Source organism: Triturus cristatus, chromosome 2_2 (genome assembly GCF_964204655.1).
Source record: "Triturus cristatus chromosome 2_2, aTriCri1.1, whole genome shotgun sequence".
Classification (NCBI taxonomy): domain Eukaryota; kingdom Metazoa; phylum Chordata; class Amphibia; order Caudata; family Salamandridae; genus Triturus; species Triturus cristatus.
This window is the reverse complement of record NC_140582.1, coordinates 859,691,193-859,711,539: the sequence shown is the minus strand read 5'-3', so window position 1 is coordinate 859,711,539 and position 20,347 is coordinate 859,691,193. Positions and strand designations below refer to the sequence as shown.

The window sequence follows — 20,347 nt, the reverse complement described above, 5'->3', positions numbered from 1 at the left end:
GAGCAGCAGACAGGACAGCAGGGTTGGTACCAAGTCAGTTGTTTCTCCACAGTCGTTGCTTCTTGTGGCTCTTTGGTGTCCTTCTTCTTCTTAGCTCAGCAGGAATCTGATTTCCTTCTGGCAGGGGCTTCCATAAATACTAGATTTGGGGTGTTAGGGTAGTAGCCAATGGGCTCCTTACCCAGGGGTCACTATGCCCCCAACATGACCACTTCCTGTAGGAAGTGGGCATAACCCTGTCCCAGAGTTCTTAATTTACCATCACTAAGATGGCAGACTTTAACATTTTGTATCCACATCAGGTAGCCCACCTCAGGGGCGGAATTAGCCTGAGGGTTGCCATGCCTCTCTGACTACTAATTTTCCCGCCTGACCTGGTGTCAAATGGGCCCTGCTCAGGGGGTGGGGGAGGGAGCCAGATTGACATGCCAAAGGCGGTTAGCTCTTTGAAGTCCCCTGCCTTTTAGTTCTTATTGATGAGCCTTCTTGGAGGAGGTGTAAAACTCCTTCTTCCAGAGCAGGCATTATTCCTGACCTCTTGAGAGCGTGGACTCTCACTCTGTTGTGGCAGGCTGGACTGGACCAGTCAGCCAGCACACTAGAGGGCTGGTAGGTTTCAGGGGGTACCTCTAAGGTACCCTCTGGGTGAATGTATGAATAAATCCATCACTGTAACAGTGTGGGTTTATTAATACGAGGTGTTTGATACCAAACACCATAGGTTTCAGAGAAGCCATTATGTATCTGGGGAACTCGTTTTGACCAGTGCCCAGTACATACCGTACAAGTGAGCTTCCCTGCTCACTTGTAATGTCAAGTAATTGAACTGGGCATCACTGGGGCATATCTGCTCATGTATGTATGTCGTCCCCTAAAATATAATGCACCCTGCCTTGGGGCTCAAAGGCCAGCTGTATGGATGACTTACATATATTAGATGCAGTGACTTTGGCATGGCACACAGGAGTGTGTTATGCCATGTTTTTACTCATGGTCCGCACCATGTCAAGCAGCCTGCAATGGCACTCTGTGTGGAATTTGTGTGTTGGTCCCTTAGGGTGGAACTAGGAGTATAGGAGTGAAATAGAGATGCTAGCCAATGAGCTTCCTCCATTGCTACCCAATGGGCTTCCTCCATTGCTACCCAATTGGCTTCCTCCATTGTTACCCAGCGTTCTACTCCTAGTCTCTCTCACAGAGAGGAGAGGGGAGGCACAAGAAATATTGGCATGCCAGATATTCACACCACTCTCATTCGCCATTTGATGCTTTGCTCTCAAAAACATGCATGGTCCAGACATGGTCGCTGTCAAGAACAGATGCTTTGTTAGATACAATGGCAAAGCGTAAGTGCTATTTGATGGCAAAGCACTCTCAATTGTCCATCCACGCGTCATTGCTTCATACTACGTCATATATTGATCGTTGTTTCTTAAGGCCGCCACTCATGACTTCAACATTGATTCATAAAACCTCAGTGCGAAGAAGGATCCCTTTGCATTCTGCAACTCAAATGGCTTCTCCTGAATAGCTTTCTCCTCCAGTGATCATCATACTTTCAGATGACTATATGCAGATGCTATTGCAACCATTACAGTTCCCACAGAATTTTATTCACTGTACAAAGGCATCCTGAGGCAAAGGTCTGTGGCACCTGCACAGAGGACCCTTTCTCTGCCACATGCTGCTCACTCTACACAAACTGGTGTTTTTGTGGTTATCCCTATTCATTCACTTCCACAACCAGATCCTCCTTATAGTGAGTGACACAACCTGATGCTTGACCAAGTATTCCTCAAGTGTAACAATATTTACAAATGGTAGTGGTGGTATCATTGGTAGCACATCATTCTCTATGTGCATTGTATATTAGCATCATGGTATTGGTGCCCCTCAAGGTTAAAAAGCATACACCCCACTACCTAAGGTGTAGATCCCCTGAGACCCTAGTGGTAATATCAGAATAATTCAATAAACCTCGGCACTCAAATCAATTTGAAATTGTTCGATAACTTTACATCTCTATACAGATGATTAATAAAATAACAGCAAACAAAGAATTTTTTTATATAAATTTGCTGTACAATTTATTTGGAAATGATGGCACTGTATTCCAATATTGTGACACTTGACAGAATATCACATCAGGCGTCAAACCAACAGCTGACACGTGTTTCGTCATAAATAACTTTTTCAAGGCTTCAGTGTATATTCAATGGGTCCCAAAGGTTACTCCATAAAAGTTTTAATCCTCTTGAGGTAAAGGTAAGATTCTACCAAATAATTTTTCAGTAGGCCAGAGTCTTAGGGCTATGATATGCCCCTAACAGTGCATATTCCACCGCGTCCCGTAACAATTCCATTTCCAAATAAAATGTACAGCAAATTTAGATAACAAAATTCTTTCTTTGTTTGCTGTTATTTTATGAATCATCTGTATAGAGATGTAAAATTATCAAACAATTTCAAATTGATTTGAGTGCCGAGGTTTATTGAATTATTCAGATATTCCTCAAGTGTCCCGGCCTCGTTGTTCTAAAAGGAGAACACCAACTATCATCTCCAAGAAGAGAGATCACAGGGCTCAACATACAGACACTGATTCCACCTCATGTATGCCAGCATCACTACATGGTCAACTTTAAGAGTACCTCCTGTGGATTGCATAACATTCACTGAGGTTTAATGTTCCTTTTGACACCGTAGTCTTCAGTGTCAATCATGATGTAAACATGATGATGATAAAAGAGGGCAAGCAACAGCTCTCTTCTGTCTGGTCTCTAGGTTCACTGAATCATCAGCTGGAAAATTCCTCACCCAGAAACCACAAAACTTTCTCCTCTCCCAGAAACCGGTCCCAGGATGCTTGTTTCCGGTTCAGGGAAGACCTGGCTCGGCAGTTCGGGCTGAACTGTTCCCATGAGGCACAGGGTCAAGACTGATTTGCATATAGCTGGGTCTGAACTGAGGTGGCGAAGTGAGCTAAAGAATGATGATGGATTCAACCCAGATCTGTGACTGGGGGTGAGTGTCTGAAAAGTTTCAACACTCCGTCCATCATCTCCTTGTGTTTGCTTAGCTGTATGAAATAGACATGCAGACCTTAGACCCAGAAAGCAAATGGATGCAATGGGAAGGAAAATATATGGTGCGGCTATAAAAGCCATAAAAACGTCCAGAGTTGCAGCTGTTGTGGGGCGATATGACTGGCCCCCTTGTAAACGATGAAGAACTTTCCAAAGAAGAACTACTCGACTTCTGTAAGGTAGTCAATGAGGAATCAGTTGATCAGCTCCTCTATTAATTATGCAGGCCTGGTGATTTTTTAATTGGAATGGCATTAAGAGGATCCCTGTGGTTATGGCTACCATCCCTCAGGCATGACGTTCGTTTGAAAATCATGAAGATATCATTCTGTGATCCTCATGAAGAAGAGGTGAGAGGCATAGCATGAAGCGTGATACAAAGATGCTGAAAGCTGTAGGTCTTAAAGAGAAGCAAATAATTAAAATCTCACAACAAACGAAGAGATTGGTGATACCACCAACATCACTTGTAGAGCTTAAAAACAACTCATTAATCATATTTTTTTAGCTACAAAAACCTCAGCCTTACTTAAAGGGGGCATCATTTAGGGCGGAGTACTACAGCTGCAGGACCACAACAACAATACTTTTCTGTAGGGAAGCCCCCTGCCCTGAAGACCATGAGTTCCCCTCTGCCCTGCCCCAGTGTATCACTCTAGCAGGAGGCAGTGTCACACTGCAGCTTTACATTTGGTGGAACATAACCAAATATAAATGGGAGCTGAATATTGTGCAAAATGACTAGCCACCACTATCAGCTAGCTAGTCCACCAAGAAAATCACACACATTTCAGCTGGAGTTGATATTCAAAGCTACATCTATCCCCTTCAATCACCAGCCAGAGAACTTTTCCCTCTTTCACATAGGGAAAGGGATGTATTGAGATGGTTTTTGTCCTGAAAAAGGGTCCACAGAAAGAACACGGACAATTCTAGAACTATGCATACAAGCCAAATGCTGCAAACAAGTGAATTGGAAAGTAACCATTTCACATATGAGTGTTCCATCAGATAGCCCCACAACCCAAAGTGAGAGTGTGCAGTAAATCTACTAGATGTGTATTTCCACAACACACAGGACGTTACTGGTACCTGTTGTTCAAAAACTTGCATTTTCAATACAGTATTCTCTCCTTCGGTCACACGTCTGCTCCTTGGAACTCCTCTAAATGCAAGCTTTGGTGGCTGTTCACCCATGGAAGCCAAAAATATTCTTCTAATGATACTTAGACAACTTGCAGATCACAGTTGACAATCTACAAAAGGACCTTCCATGATTTTCACAACACCTTAAGCACCAGGAGCTTCAGGTCAGTTTCCTGAAATTCTCCTCCACTCAAGTCGCTATGGAAGCAGAGATATATCCTAAGGAAATGTTTGTTTCAGAGGAGAGACTTGTAACTATAGGTAAGAAGTATCCCCAACTACAGGAAATCCAGAGCCCGCCAACAAAACCAATGTCTGCCCTCTTGAGCTCCATGGAATTGAGCCTACTTATTTTACCAAATGCCAGTATGAATATGCATATGACCTCTATACCAGTGCCAGGAGGACCAGTGGAGCCAATTAGACAAATAAATAAAGGCAAGCTTTGTCTCTTACAAGCTGTTAGACAGTCTCTACCCCTGTTGTGCCGGCAAAACAGTCTTTGGTAGGAAGTCCCATTTCATCAAGATCTACTCTCCCAAATTGTAGTCTCAGCCACCTTTCTGTTAAGGTGCGTAAAACACCAGAGAGTCCCACCGTGCAAGGTTAATGGTCAGAGTGGGAATTTATTTAGCACACCAGTGACCAGGGCAGTCCATTAGTCAAGGCCTTCTTGTCTTCTATGGCAGCAAACAGAATACTAATTCAAACCGACAATACCACTACCATGTACTATTAAGCAAACAAGGGAACACCAGATCAAGAACCACCATCTTTAGAGGTGCAAGCAGTATGGAAGTGGATTCTTCCTAGAAATCTTTACATGAATGCTGTGCCATCTCCTAGGGATTGTGAGCTGTTACGGCAGATGTTTGCAACAGACAAAAATGTCATGAATGGATCATCCCTGATGATGTGCTACAAGACACTATCTCAGAGTGTTAGATTCAGATTTTTGTGTGAATCAAGCAACTTCTTTGCCGGTACAACTTGACCTGCAGACAGATATCTCCGAAGCTTAAATGTTAGAATGGACCTAAGATTTTACTCCGACAGAAAAAATACTTAGGGTCTTTAGTCAACTTTTTGGCAAACAAGGACATAAGCTGGGTGTGGTAAACTAATGCATTCACTGCAGGAATCTATGTGGTCACCGGCTCAAATTCCTGTAGGTCCCCTCAGCTTTTCTTCTTCTGAGGTTGAATAAAGTGAGTACCACTGAGTTGGGTAACAATTAACATCGGAGATTTAGAGCTAATATGTCCTTACCAAACATTCAAAATCCCTACCTGGTAGCTGAAAGTCATGAGTTCTTTAGAAGTGTATGTTCACCATGTCAAAAGTAGTTGATATATTTCTTTAGATTTACTGGAGCATACTGTAATATAACAGTGTATTAATGCAAAGGATCTAGTCCCCTTGCTATAGTCACCTGCTTAGCTTGCCTCTTTTTCCATTAATACTATGTGTCAGTAAATGCTGATGAAGTAGATTTTGTTGTGTAATAACCCAGTGTGTGTGTTTTTATATTTTTCTAGTCCTCTTCTAACAACACTTTTTTGTCTGGTTAGGTTCTTTCTTCGACTAGGGGACTATGGTTCAGCAATTCAGTTTCTGGTCATGTCCAAATGTAATGATGAAGCATTCCAGTTGGCTCAACAGCATAACAAGATGGAGATTTATGCTGATATCATTGGTGAGTGCTACTGTGTGCGTTAATTAGCGCCGCACCACTTTGCAAATTGTTAATGAATTCATCATGCATGGTGCATCTGCAGTTCCCATGCTTTTTGTTACTTACCAACTTTGCTTTCTACCTAATGTCACTAGTTCTTATGAAATGTCTCAAGCTCATTTCCATGTAGTTAGTAAGTGGTTAAACCAGTCTGTTTACTATGCTTAATCTATAGGCTAATAGATACAGCATGTATGCCAAAGACAGAGGGTCATGCAGTGTGTGATTTGTGTAGTAATGATCCTCAATTACTGAGTAATTCAAAAAGATAAAAGATGTTTTCATTGTCCTCTACTTTCAGCAAACAGCAATTATAGAATTTTCAATTTTTTCCAATGTGGGAAGTTGTGCCCATTGAGATGTGTAATTGTTTTGTTATTTTGTTCTCAGTGCGGCCTTTAAAATTTTATTCACTTGAAGTTCTGCAAGAAAGCAAGCACTTGAAGTTACTGCATCATGCAGAGTGGAAGCAGGGTAATATTCAGCGGTCCCTTTTCATTGTAAGCACTATAGTGCAAGAGCGATCCCTGGCAATTTTCCCAGGGTCCTTGCACGCAGGTTTCTGCTAGATCTGAGTATTGCCACACAGCTCATGGCTATTACATAATAGCGTCTATCTTTTGGCGGCAGAGAGGGCCTCCTCAACATGTGGCACCATAGGTCCCCCACCGGTACGAGATACACTCACTGTTCCACAGTGTACGACATTCACACACATATTGATTTTTGCCTTATATGGAGGGGATTGGTGTCTTGAGTCAAGCGATGTGAACTATTGCCACGTACCTACTCTGATCACTCACCTGTGCTGTTAGAACTTGAGCTCCGAACCCAAAGGGCTACTGCGTTTACTTGCCACTTCTCCCCCTATTCCCTATTAGACTCGGTGTTCAGAGCTGAATTGGCCCAAGCCATTGAGAACTTTTTCCGTATTAATGTGGATACCGTGAATACGTTTTCAATGGTCTGGCAGACTTTCACGGTCTATATCAGAGGTGTTACTTAGGTCACTATGGGGCTGTTTGACTCACCTTTAGGGGAAGATATCGGAGTTGGAGCGGAGACATCAGAGCTCCGCTGATGACCTCCTCCTGGGCAGCTTTAAAGTAAAGGTGGACAAGTTACACGAGACAGCCAAAGTAAAGTTTGTTGCTTGGGAAAATATGCTATTGTGTGCACTTATGGTGAGGGAGAACGCACCAGTGCAACATTAGCTGCATTGCTGCACCTCAGCAGGAAGTCTGACGTACTCTTAGAAATAAATGATGAGCAAGGACAGCCTTTAAGCGACCCAGACCAGATACCAGACAGATTTTGTAGATACTATACTGACTTATACCAGTCACGACTTCCACACGATGATGCCACAACCACTGATTATTTAACACATATAGCTATGACCTGGCTTATCATTGAACATAGGGATCATTTGCTGGCACTGCTGCAACCAACGGAGATACGCTCAGCACTTGAGTGCATGCAATCGGGAAAAGGGCCAGGCACGGAGGGTTACGGTAGCCTTGTATAAGGCTTACCAGGATCTACTGGTTTATCAATTGGTCACACTGTATGTGGACATGGTGGAGCCAGGCATCATACCTGCATCCATGTACGAGGCTTTAATAGTGACATATATGCATTGGAGGCAGAAACATTGACGTCTACTCTTCATGAATATCATCGACATCGGAGCTTGCGCTTCCCAGGTTACAACCTGATACTCTCAGTGTACGTGGATGATACATTGCTATACAAGCGCCATCCGGAGCGTAATCTCACCTCTGTACTGAATAAGGTAGTGCGTTTCAGATGATTCTCCAGCCTCCATGTGAATTGGGACAAATACATAATTTTTCCATTCACCCCAGCCATGACATCAATAACACTGGAATATCCCTTTTTTTGGTTGATAGAATCAGTGCGTTGCCTGAGGATTCAGGTGTACACAGAACCTGCTGTGGTCCTCCTCGATAATTAGTGCAGGGCGGCACAAAAACTCTTGGAGGCGGTTGACCACTAGATTAAATTGCTGTTATCCCTAATTGGGCTCATAGCCATCATGGAGATGGTAGTGTTACACAGATTTTTATTCCTGTATCATAATATTCTGATGTTGCTCATCCTGAGCGGTGTTTGACAATTTACTCCAGTATTGGAGCTTTCATAGATTCACATGCCTGAATCATTCCCCGTCGTCGAGACAGGAGTCTCCGGTACATAGAAAAGCATTGCTTAGTAGTAAAGCAAACTGAAAAAAGGCCTAGGCCCATTTTCCTTATCAACCCATAACCTTTGTCATGTAAAAAAGGACTAAACCTGTCTCTGAACCAATCAGAGCCTCTCACCCTCTAGAACCCTCCTGAGAGAACCTTCTGCCCCTCAGATTTTCTACCGCATGTTGTGCTAGGGAGTCTCCTTTGAGCTCTGCTCAAATTCTACAGTTTGGTTCTAGATTGAAGGATTTATTCAACTGGTTTTTCCTCACCAACTTCTGGAGAATGGCTGAGAAGGAGAAGAAGGGTTTATTTAGAGCCTGCGCCACCTGTTGAAAGAAAAGGTTATATACAGACGACCCTCATAAGGATTGCATATACTGCCTTTACCCACACCATCAGGCAAAAGAATGTAAGGTATGTCGTACCTTTTCTAATAAGACACTGAGGGATCGTGAAGGAAGGCTGTTAATCTGGCTCCAAAAACTTAAGACCAGGAAGGACGTCGTGTTTAATGACAGTGATGAGGCGTCAACAACTTCAAGGAGATCTCAGAAAAGAGGCAGATCTCCTCAGGCTCATACCTCAGGGAAAAGACCTGAGAAGGCTCTTAAAAAGACCACGATTGGGTCTTCAGAGCGCAGTCCCTCAAAATCTCCTCAAAGTATAGAAAAGGAGAGCAAGGGTCATGCTTCAGGGGTAAAACATTCTAAGTGGACGAGTTCAGAGACATCAAAATCACCCCTTAAGATTAAACATTCAATTAAGAAGCCAGCCTCTACACCTCCTGAAGAAATATTGGGAAAACCTACATCGTCGACGGGATCGTCGACGAAGAAAGTAGCGTCGTCGACGAACAAAAGTGAGGTAAAAATCACTATTAAACCTATACCTTCGTCGACGACGGCGTTGTAGACGGCAGTGTCGGCGTCGACCACGACGACATCGACCACGACTACGTCGTTGACGGGATCGTCGACGACAGTGACAACAGGATCGTTGACGGCGACAACAACGATGGTAACGCCAGCGTCGACGGCAGCATCGGCGACGACGGTTTCGTCTGCGATTTTGACGGCAATCTCGTCGATGGGCTCGTCGACGAGAGAAAACCCCCCAGAAAAACTGGATTTTGCCAGGAAGAGGAGGATTGCCCCGGATATTACATCTCCAATCAAGGTAACACCTCTAGTACCATCCCACCTGTTAGAGGAAGAAGACTCACAGGAGGAGTATAATGATGGTCCCTTTGGCTACACCAGTAGCCCCTCGCAAATGCATGTAAAATGCCAAGAAGATGACTGGGAAGATGAATATGGGGGGTTTCAAGATCGTCCACAGCAACACTTTCAGGAAGAAATGGTGAGCGTTCCATCTTCACTGCTAACGGATTTGCAGTTTATGTTTGATGACTATAAAAGGAGGCATCCGTTACCTCATATTTCCCAAAGAATACCAGTGACTACATCACACTGTATTCCATGTACGGCAGTGCGATGGCAAGAGGTTTTACCTGAGTCCTTGCCTATATCACCATTACCACAACCAGCTCCAGTGACCTCTGATGATGATGATGATGAACAGGAAGAGGGGGAGATAACAGACCCTAGTAAAGAATGGGATGATTATCTCATTCCGTCCCCTTCATCTCCTTCACCGAGACCTGTCGACTCTCCTCCGGAGGACATCGGGGGGTTCCATAATCTAATGGAGAGAGCTGCACAGAGATTTGTGCTCACCATGTCATCTGACAAAACAAAATGCTTCTTGTATGATTTCAAGGAGCCGTATCGCAAGACAGTTCGATCTCTCCCGATTGTCAGTCATTTATGGGAAGTAGGTCTCAAGGTCATGGAGACACAGGCAACGGTTACTCCAGTGCTCGCCAGACTGGACAAGAAATATAAAGCGCCCTCGGATGCTCCAGCTTGTCTGCTAGACCACCCCAAGCCGGACTCAGTTATAAACCCGGCGGCTCAGCAAAAATCAAGGAATCCATCAGCTCCAATTACGACACCTCCCGACAGAGAGGGCAGGCGCTTAGACAATGCGGGGAAGAGATTTTCTTCCATGTCTGCTCTTATAGCTAAGGCGGCTAATGCCCTGGCCATCCTGGGCAGGTATGATAGACAAATGAGGTGCGACCTCTCGCCTTACATAGAGAGCATTCCAGAGGCTGACAGACAGGAAGCCAGAAAAATCCACCAGGAAGGTGAAAGGACTTCGGCTGAAGTCATAGATTGTGAAATGGACATTGCGACCACGGCCTTCAGATCTTTGGGGGGAGCGGCAGTCTTACGCCGACAAGGATGGCTGAGAGCAACAGCTTTTAGGCCTGAAGTCCAGAATAAAATCTTGGACCTTCCCTTCAATGAAGAAGATTTGTTCGACAAGCACATTGACGAGGCTTTGCAGAGTATCGAAAAAGATACCGAAACAGCGAAATCACTAGGAACGCTGCAGTATAGGAAAGTTCCTTTTCGAGGCTCGAGGTAGGGGCCAATCCTCCTATAGAGGGGGTTACCAACAAGGCAGGTATAATTCTTATTCCACCTCATCTCAGACATACCGTCAACAGTATGCGCAGCGACAAATAGGAGGTTTCACAAAATCTACTCCTAGAGGTCGAGGAGGTCGTCAGGGGAAAGACAATACCCGTCGACAATGACGATGTTCTGAATCCGACTACACCTATTCCTCTAATGTCATATGTTCCCCTGGGTCATCTTCTAAATTGGCAGCAAATAACTACGGACCAATGGGTCCTCAACATAATACAATTCGGACACACTCTAGAGCTTCTGCAAACGCCTCCTTGTACACCGCCAAAACACCAAGAGGTCAAATACTTGCATCAGATGCATCGAGAAATTCGGACAATGCTCCGAAAGGGAGCAATAGAACCGGTACCGAGTAAGGGGATTTTATTCCCGGTTTTTCCTGGTCAAGAAAAATGTTCTCCAATGGCGCCCTATTTTGGACCTTAGATCCCTAAATACTTACCTCAAGAAGCAATCCTTCAGAATGATTTCCCTCCAAGATATTCTGCTGTTATTAAACCCAGGAGATCATATGACCAAATTGGACCTACGGGATGCGTATTTTCATATCCCCATCTATCCTTCCCACAGGCAGTACCTTTGTTTCATGGTGGCCGGAGAACACTACCAATTCAAGGTACTGCCTTTTGGCCTGAAGTCAGCCCCGAGAATTTTTACGAAATGCCTGGCTCCAGTGGCAGCGGTTCTAAGGAAGCAGAAACACCAAGTATTTCCTTACCTCGACGACTGGTTAGTCAAAGCACCATCAGCAGCGTCAGCCCGGTCGTCAACAAGGGCTTGCATGGAACTGTTTGCCAGATTAGGTCTGACTTTAAACGAAGAAAAATCATCTCTTCAGCCGACAAGAAACATCACCTTCTTGGGAGCAATTCTAGATACAGAGGTAAACAAAGCGTTCCCCTCCAAGGAAAGACAGCTGGGAATAATATCTATATCCGAGGCTTTTATAAAAAGAAAGTCTCTTTCAGTACGCAAGTACAAATCATTGCTGGGAACGGTGTCATCTTGCATCCCCCTCGTACCTTTCTGCAGGCTAAGGATGCGCCCGTTGCAAGAGCAGCTGGATCTTCAATGGCATCAGGCGAAAGGATCCTTGGAAGATGTACTCAGGGTAACGCCGACCATGGTCCACGCGGCAACATGGTGGACCCGAAAACGGAACATCTCGCAGGGTCTTTCATTCCTTACTCAACCAGCCCCACTAGTGATTACGACAGATGCGTCCTTGGAAGGCTGGGGAGCGTTCCTTCAGGACCTCCAAGTCAGCGGTCGCTGGAAGTTGCACGAACAGCAAATGTATATCAACCTCTTGGAACTCAGGGCCGTCCGCTTAGCATTGTTAGCGTACCTACCAAGGATTCAAGGATCAGCCGTGTTGATAAGAACAGACAACACAACAGCAATGCACTATTTGAACAAACAGGGAGGAACAAGATCACTCTTCCTGTCTCAAGAAGCCCAGTGGATATGGGAATGGGCTCTACAACACAAAATATCCATTACAGCGGAACATCTTCCAGGAGATCAGAACATCAAGGCGGATACTCTCAGCAGGCTCAAATCCACCTGCCACGAATGGGAGATCGACCAAGGGAGTTTAAACAGCATCTTCCAAAGATGGGGAAAACCGGAGGAGCCAAGATGGCGACCGGAGCAGACGCTTGAGCGCCCGGCTCCGTCGGCCCTTGGCCCCGGACTATTATCCTGACTCCTATCCTTGCCGATTCTCGAGGTGAAACGTGTACGACGACGCGCTGTCCACGCCGCCACTTCCCCGAAGTCTCAGCCCGCCCGGATGCCGGAGTTTTTGGTGCTTTTGTTCTCCGCCCTGGACCCCTGCTCCATTGTGGCCTTTGCCGGCCCCCAGGAAGCTCCGCAGACCCGCTAGCGCAAATCCGAGCCCCGCAGTCCCGACCTCACCTAACATCACGGACTGTCGCCAGATGAGCCTGGGGAGGGACGGCCAGACACCTCCTGCACCCTGCGCCTGAAGGGCTGGGGCTGTAAGGTAAGCCCCGGTGAGGCGGATCTCCTGCCCCGATCTGTGGACCGCGCTGTGGGAGGCTGCCGACCCCCTTCTTCTATTGCCTAGTCGGCTGCAAAGAGAACCCGAGGGAAGGGAGGCGCCTGTTGGCTTTCCCGGTTGCGGCGCAGACCTGAGGGGAACTGACTCCTTGCTACGACCCCCCCCCCTGGCCATTGTACCGTCCGGCGGTAAAACATGGCGTTGTTTGCTTGCTCGCGGCTGGGGGGTGATACTCCGGTCTTGCCCGCTTCCTGCTTCGCCCTCCCTCCACCAGACACCAGATCCACGGTGCCGTCCCGGATTGCTGCCGATGTGGGGGTGCAGCTTCCGCTGACATGCGGCTCCGTACTGGCTGTCCTGCGGGACCTTCGTTTACAAATGTTTGCTCGCTTTCAGGCGCTAAGTGAGCAGTTTGACTCCCTGTTGCCGGCTGCGGGCCGTGAGCGCTCCGTCTGTCGTCAACACGGCGTGGGTCTGCCAGTGCTTTTGTCCTCTTGCGGGGACGCAACGGCTGTGTGTGATCGTGCTACACTGGTGCCTGCATCTGGCTTTCCCGGCACCCAGGATCAATTGCTCTCCAGCTTAACAGCGGATACTTTGTTTCCCCGTTCATTGCTGCCTGCTTCATTGTTGCCTGCCTCACCGCGTCTGCAAGAGTATCCAGCTGAGCAACACCTAACATCCTCGAGGAATCGTTCACGGTGGCCTACTGCTTCTTTTCTGTGGAACTCCTGTACTCTACATGCCATGTCCGGACTTTATGTGGTGCACAAAGGGACCTCTACAGATGGTCGGCGGCCATTTTGGGATTCTACTTCACCATCTTCTCCCAAACGGCCATATTGTCTTTGTCTGCACGGGATGCGGGGCCTTCATGTAGGGGCTGGCTTAATCTCAAGCCCGCGATCGGGCCAGGGCTAGACTGATTAATATCGCCATGGTTTCACGGAGGGGCTGGACTGGGACTGGAACTGTATTTGTACTTTGTGCGCATTCGTCGCGATTTGTCTTCCTTCATCTACATTGTTGTGACAATTCATTTTCACACGACCGCTTTTGGGGTAGTGGGTTCTCAGTGTGTGGAAGCCAAAGATGGCCGATGGTTTAGGGCGCTCTGATGATACGTAGGCTCCTCCCCACCTTCTTCTTTTTGGGAGTTTAGATTAGAATAGTCCTATTCTTTTCTCACCCCCTTTAACATAGGTGTATTGTTTTCTTATCTTTCTTTACTTTATTCTTACTCTCTTTCTTGTCTATATTTCGGGTTTATTGGGCGACAGGCACTATGCTGGGGGGGGGGAAGGCCGTAGCCTCCGCATTGGTGTAGGGTGGGGGGGTAACTTACTGTTTCTAATTAGTTCTATGGGCCTTTTTTCTCTTTCTGTTTCTGCGCTATACTTGTTTCGATTCTGGGTCCGGGTGGGGGGTTGACTGAGTGGGGGCGGCACTGGAGGGGTGCGTACTTGCTCATGTGACTATCCTGTTATATAACTGCATTGCCTCACTGCCTGCGATTTTACTTCCATTGCTGTTTTAATGATGCTGCTGCTCTCCCGTGTGGTGAAGATATCGTGCGGACTCGAATCTCCTTGGTTCTTATTCTTCACTGACTATTTCCCTGATAAACTTATTTTGAAAACTTTAAAATTAACCTTCACTTCTCCTTTCCCTGGGGTCAAGGATTTCTCCAGTGTATGTTTCATAAATCGTTGCTAACCTTGACCGTTGAAGCACAGGGGCCGTAATGTTTGTATCAGTGCTTAACCGTATCGTGGCCAGCCTGAAGGTTGTAGGCCCGTATTTGTTCTTTTAATATGCACGAATAAAGGTTTAAAAAAAAAAAAAAAAAAAAAAAGATGGGGAAAACCGACAGTAGACCTCTTCGCAACAATGGAGAACAAAAAATGACAGTTCTTCGCAAGCTGGCTTCCCCAACGGGGATCTTGGGGGAATGCGTTTTTGATAGCATGGTCAGGCACCTTTGCCTATGCCTTTCCTCCAATTCACCTCCTGCCGCGGGTTCTTATGAAGATCAAAAAAGAACCATGCAGGATAATCCTGATAGCACCATGGTGGCCCAGGCAACATTGGTTCACGGAGTTCCTACTACTGTCTGAGGAACGCCCAATTCGCATCCAGCCGATACCGTCACTTCTGACGATGTTCCAGGGGGAAGTACTTCATCCGGATCCGAAATCGCTGCACTTAGCAGCCTGGCTCCTGCGAATTTCAGCATCTGAACATCCCAACGGAGTGCAGGGACATACTATCTAGAGCCAGAGCGGATAGTACGAACAAAACATACAGGATAAAGTGGAAGAGATTCTGTTTATGGTGCAAAAGATGTAACATTCATCCTCTGAACTCGGCAGCTTATGAGATTATTCCATACATCTTGCTTTTGGCAAAGTCCGGTTTGGCTCATGCATCGATAAAGGTACACCTAGTGGCAATCTCACGCTTCAGAAGGACTGCCTCTGGTCTGTGGTCCGCTAGAGTCATCAAACAATTCATGAAGTGATTGTTCCCGGTTTTCCCTCCAATAAAACCTCCACCACCTCTCTGGCAATTGAACATTGTTCTTTCCCAGTTAATGAAACAGCCCTTCGAGCCTATACACAGGGCAGATCTAAAATTCCTGTTGTGGAAAGTTGCACTTCTCATTGCGCTCACTTCAGCCAGGAGAGTGGGGGAAATTCAGGCTCTCATGGTCCAGGAGCCTTTTCTTACAATTCAAGGAGGATAGAATGATACTCAGGACTAATCCAAAATTCATTCCAAAAGTACCAACTGATTTTCATTTAAATGAGCCACTTATTCTCAAACGATTTTTTCCTCAACGAACAACAGCGGCGGAAAGAGCTCTCCACTCGCTGGATGTCCAACGCTGTCTAAAGTTCTATTTGCAAAAAACTAAGCCTATCCGCAAGTCTTCACATCTTTTTGTTGCCTTCAGCGCACCCATGAAGGGTTTCCCTTTGTCAAAAAGGGGAATTGCCAGATGGAATTCAAGTGCGATAGAGTATTGTCATCAGGCAGCTGGGCGACCTTTGAATGCACGAGTACGTGCCCATTCGACAAGAGCAGTGACCACCTCTACTGCTTTATTTGCGGGAGTGCCGATCCAGGATATCTGCAGGGCGGCAACCTAGACGAGTACGCACACCTTCACCAGGCATTACTGCTTGGATGCAGCCACAGGAAGAGATGTGGCGGTGGGAGAAGCGGTGCTGAGGAACCTTATCCAGTAACGGTGAGCCTTCTTCACCATCCCTCCTTCCTTTATTATCTACATTTGCACATTTTATTGTTGTTTATTGTATTGGATGCAATTTGCAAAGTATTTTTGATATGTGTGTTTTGGTTTAGAGATACCGTTTTTATCACACTATAAATGTTCCCTTGTTTCAGGTCTTGGGTAACAAAAAATGGGCATTTATTTACTGCTCGCTATTCTGATTCAGGCATGTGAATCTATGAAAGCTCCAATACTGGAGTAAGAAAACAAGTTACTTACCTGTAACTGTAGTTCTCCAGTATTGGAGCTTTCATAGATTCACATGCAACCCACCCTCCTCCCCTGAGAGGCTCACCTCGGATTTAGCACAAAGAGTGTTATTGCACAAGTGCACGAAAATCTGAGGGGCAGAAGGTTCTCTCAGGAGGGTTCTAGAGGGTGAGAGGCTCTGATTGGTTCAGAGACAGGTTTAGTCCTTTTTACATAACGAAGGTTATGGATTGCAAAGGAAAATGGGCCTAGGCCTTTTTTCAGTTTGCTATACTACTAAGCAGTGCTTTTTTATGTACCGACGACGGGGAATGATTCAGGCATGTGAATCTATAAAAGCTCCAATACTGGAGAACTACAGTTACAGGTAAGTAACTTGTTTTCTTACTGTCCCTCATGATAAAATTACCCTGGGCAAGAAAACAGCAGAGAGTATGCCGGAAGATACTCACCCTGACCTATGATGTGGGTGGCATGAATGCTCCGGACTTGGAGACATACTACAAAGCAGCACATAGCATGTTTGCTCACTGTTGGATATATGGTCTGCGCGATTTGCCACACCTGTATCTTGAAAGGGACGCCGCAGACCCCTGCACGTTACCTCAAACGTTGTTTAGTAACCCGACACGGCGGCATTGCATTTTAGATTCCTTAAATGTTACAGTACACACTAGGCATAGTCTACTGGAGCGCCAAGCCAGTTCCATATTGTATTCACCCCATATTCTTATGGATCAGGAGAAAACAGCGATGCAAGTCTTACTCACACTCTGGATTGGCACCACGGGAGATTTCTTCCAAGATACAATTTTTACAGAGCTGGACACACATTATGAAAATTGTTGGATGACGATCTTATGGAGCACTTTCCTCTCTTCTGCAGGTTGCTGTCCCTATCAGGCTAGTGGCAAGACTTTATGCGTTTTCTCAAGAAGCGCGCAAACCTGGGTTGACTAAGGCTCGGCGTGAGTTGCAGAGGGATCTCGGTATAGGCATAAGTGACAAACACTGGCAATACAGTTGTTCTGTAGTTAAGACTATCTCATTGAATGGTAGACACAGGTTGCTACATTTTAAATTTATTAACCGAGTATATTACATTCCAGAGCGACTATTCAGATATGGACTAAGAGCGACTATTCAGATATGGACTACGAGATACCACGGAGTTTCAGCGATGCAGAGAGTGTAGCTAGATTTGCACATCTTGCACATCCCCATAGTACATGAGTTTTGGCAGGCGGTATTTAATGAGCCTGAGAACATCACTGGTGCATCGTTAGAATTTACTCCGATGCTGGAAGTGTTGGGGTATGATGGGGACATTGATTGGGAGGTTAGGCGGCCGGTAGCTATAGGTTTACTACTAGCAAGACCTCGGGTGACTACGCTTTGGGCTTGTGGCCCACTACTGACCCTAAGGAGTGGCATGCTGGCATGATATACTGTAACACACAATCGGACACTTATAGTAAATTACTTTCACCCCAGAGCTGCCCCAGGAAACATAAGGGTCTTTACCAGACATACCTAGTTGGCAAAGAGACAGGGTGAGGAATTTTCTGCTATAGGTGATGAGTGATGGTAGCTGAATGCACTGTCCTTGGATGGCCATGTAATCAGTAATAATATGGGTATGCCTTTTTGATTACGTACTTAACGCATGTTGCACTGCCAATGCACCTTTTATGCTCTACTGGGTGCCTGTTTTCATCTGTTATTGTACTGTGATCCACGCCTTTGTTGCACTTGAATTACTTGCTGATTAACCTATTATCCTGATGTGCACTATACTGTTTCGCTATTTCCACCGACACTTTGCACATAGGATTGAAACAATTTGTCAACTGCTATGCTCAGTCAAACTGTATGTTATCAGAAGTTTTTCAATAAAACGAATGATTAAAAAAAAGCGCCTGCCTTCGCAATGCCATTCTTTTGCCAAGGCCTGTTTTACCATGTGATCAGGAGAAATACAGTTACAGCTGTCCTGACAAATTGAAGGATAGTAGCGGGAATTGGTACAAGTAGAAAGCTTTCTATGAACCATACATTGTTTTGTAGGTATTGAACTGTCAACGTTACATATTAGTGCTTTGTTTACAGGTTCAGAAAATACCACCACTGAAGACTACCAAAGTATTGCACTTTACTTTGAGGGGGAAAAGAAACATTTCCAGGCGGGCAAGTTCTTTTTACTCTGTGGTCAACACGCTCGAGTAAGTATGCACATAACTACTGGAATAGATTGATAGTAGTAATGACAGAAAAAGTCAACCTCAATAAGAAGCTCAAGGTACTTAATGTGGTAGCTAAATATCCACGTTTTTATTGTCTACTGTAGGAGTTATGTTATCCTTATGTTTTCTCTCAAACTGTTCTATTGCTTTTTATTCTTTTTAATTTCAGGAATATTTCAGGAGTACTAGTCAGTTAATGATTAAGAAATGTGCCTGATGTCTGCCCACATGTCTCTCTTTAGTACAGTGGAGACCCAGCACCAAAACGCAGTGGTATTCTTATAGAGAGAACATTTTATTGTAACAGGAACATCGTAAACAGAAGGTGCTGTACATAGAGCACCATTGTTGAAACTGAAATATAGAAGACTGAGTGTACAGGGCAAGTGGGAGGGACCATGTAATTGGAAAGCTTTGTGTATTATAATTTCTGATGGATACACATAACCGCAGATTCCTCACCTTGTAAAAATTCTCCCCGGCATCAGGTTGGATCCGGAAGTAGTACTCCAACACGCCAGTAGGTGGTGTGTGCGGCTCTACTCTGACGTTCCGCTCCAGAATTGACCAGAAGAGCTACATCTAAGTGCCACCCATGTAGAATTGCTTTTCTTTCTGGGTCTTTTGATCCCAATCTGAGTTTCTCCTTGGTTTTCAAGACTCAATTTTCATTTAAAAAAATGTACCTCTTGAAGGCAAAGTGTCAGCCCACTAAGACAACAGGGTTCAAGCAGTATAGGGACTGTCACAAACAGATGTCTGTGACAGACACTCACGAACTGTGTCGTTGGTGCCTGGGTTCACAGTGTGATTCCATGACTTGAGGTTGACTGCTTCCAGAAGAATGCGAAGGCCATACAGGGGACCACAAGGCCAAACTGTACAATACCAAATATTGAAGACTCCACGTCACGACTGGTCAAAGTCGAAAAGAAGGTCCTGTTCCTGCTGCATAAAATCATCGGATTCAAAGTCTTTATGTAGTTCCAAGAAAAAGCATAAGAAGTCAATTCAGGAGTTGGCCCCGTCCTGCCACTCTCAAACTCCAGAGAGGGAGTGAGGGAGTCAACATATCTCCTGATCTCCCTTCCGATCTCCATTGCAGTCAATTCAGAGTTAAATCCCAAAACACCCTGAGTTTCCAGGTCCGTCAGCGACATTGCAGCAAATGGAGACATTTAGTGAGGACATGCGGCACATTTTTGGCACTTTTCTGGTTCCCTCTAGTGTACCTTTGGGGGCTCAAGGATCCACAGTGGCTTCCAGTCAGACTTGTGCCAACAGTTCCACTCTTGGCATCGTATGTCTCCCTTGATATCACATTGAGTTCTGCACTACTCCCTGCGCCAGTTCCCTTTACATCAACGCCAATGCCAACCCTAGAGGAGGATTTGCAGCCCATTTTGCCAAACTCCTAGTATATATTGTGAACAGCCCCATCCCACTACAACTTCAGATACTACAACAAGTCTCTTATTTCACTGACCTCTTCTATGTTGCAATCACCATCTAAGTCTCCTCTTTTTGGGTTGGGATAGAAATCCATGTCAACTTCTCCTTTATTGAAGCTGCACACTTTTATCTCTAGTTAATTTCTTCTGCGGGGTCTGTGAAATTGAATGTGTCACCTTCATCAAGGACTTTTAGTTTGCCTGGGAAAAGCAGCATGTACTCGGAGTGAAGTTTGCAGAGTTTTACTTTGATATCTTTAAATAAGTTCCACAAAGCCGCCATTTAACCAGGGAATAGTCACTGTACTGTTCTTCATCTCAAAGGGGCTGTTTTGCCTGACCCTCTGAAACAGCTGGTGTTAGTCCCTATAGTTAAGT

The 20,347-nt window shown here is 45.4% G+C and overlaps 1 protein-coding gene across 1 annotated transcript in view; it reads left to right on the top strand.

The window, feature by feature from the left end:
* WDR19 (WD repeat domain 19) overlaps positions 1–20,347 on the top strand; it is a 992,607-nt gene that overhangs the window by 570,920 nt on the left and 401,340 nt on the right. Inside the window, exons 26-27 of the mRNA XM_085642250.1 lie at positions 5,804–5,928; positions 18,385–18,497. Coding sequence (XP_085498376.1) covers positions 5,804–5,928; positions 18,385–18,497 — 238 coding nt within the window. The remainder of the gene's footprint in view (positions 1–5,803; positions 5,929–18,384; positions 18,498–20,347) is intronic.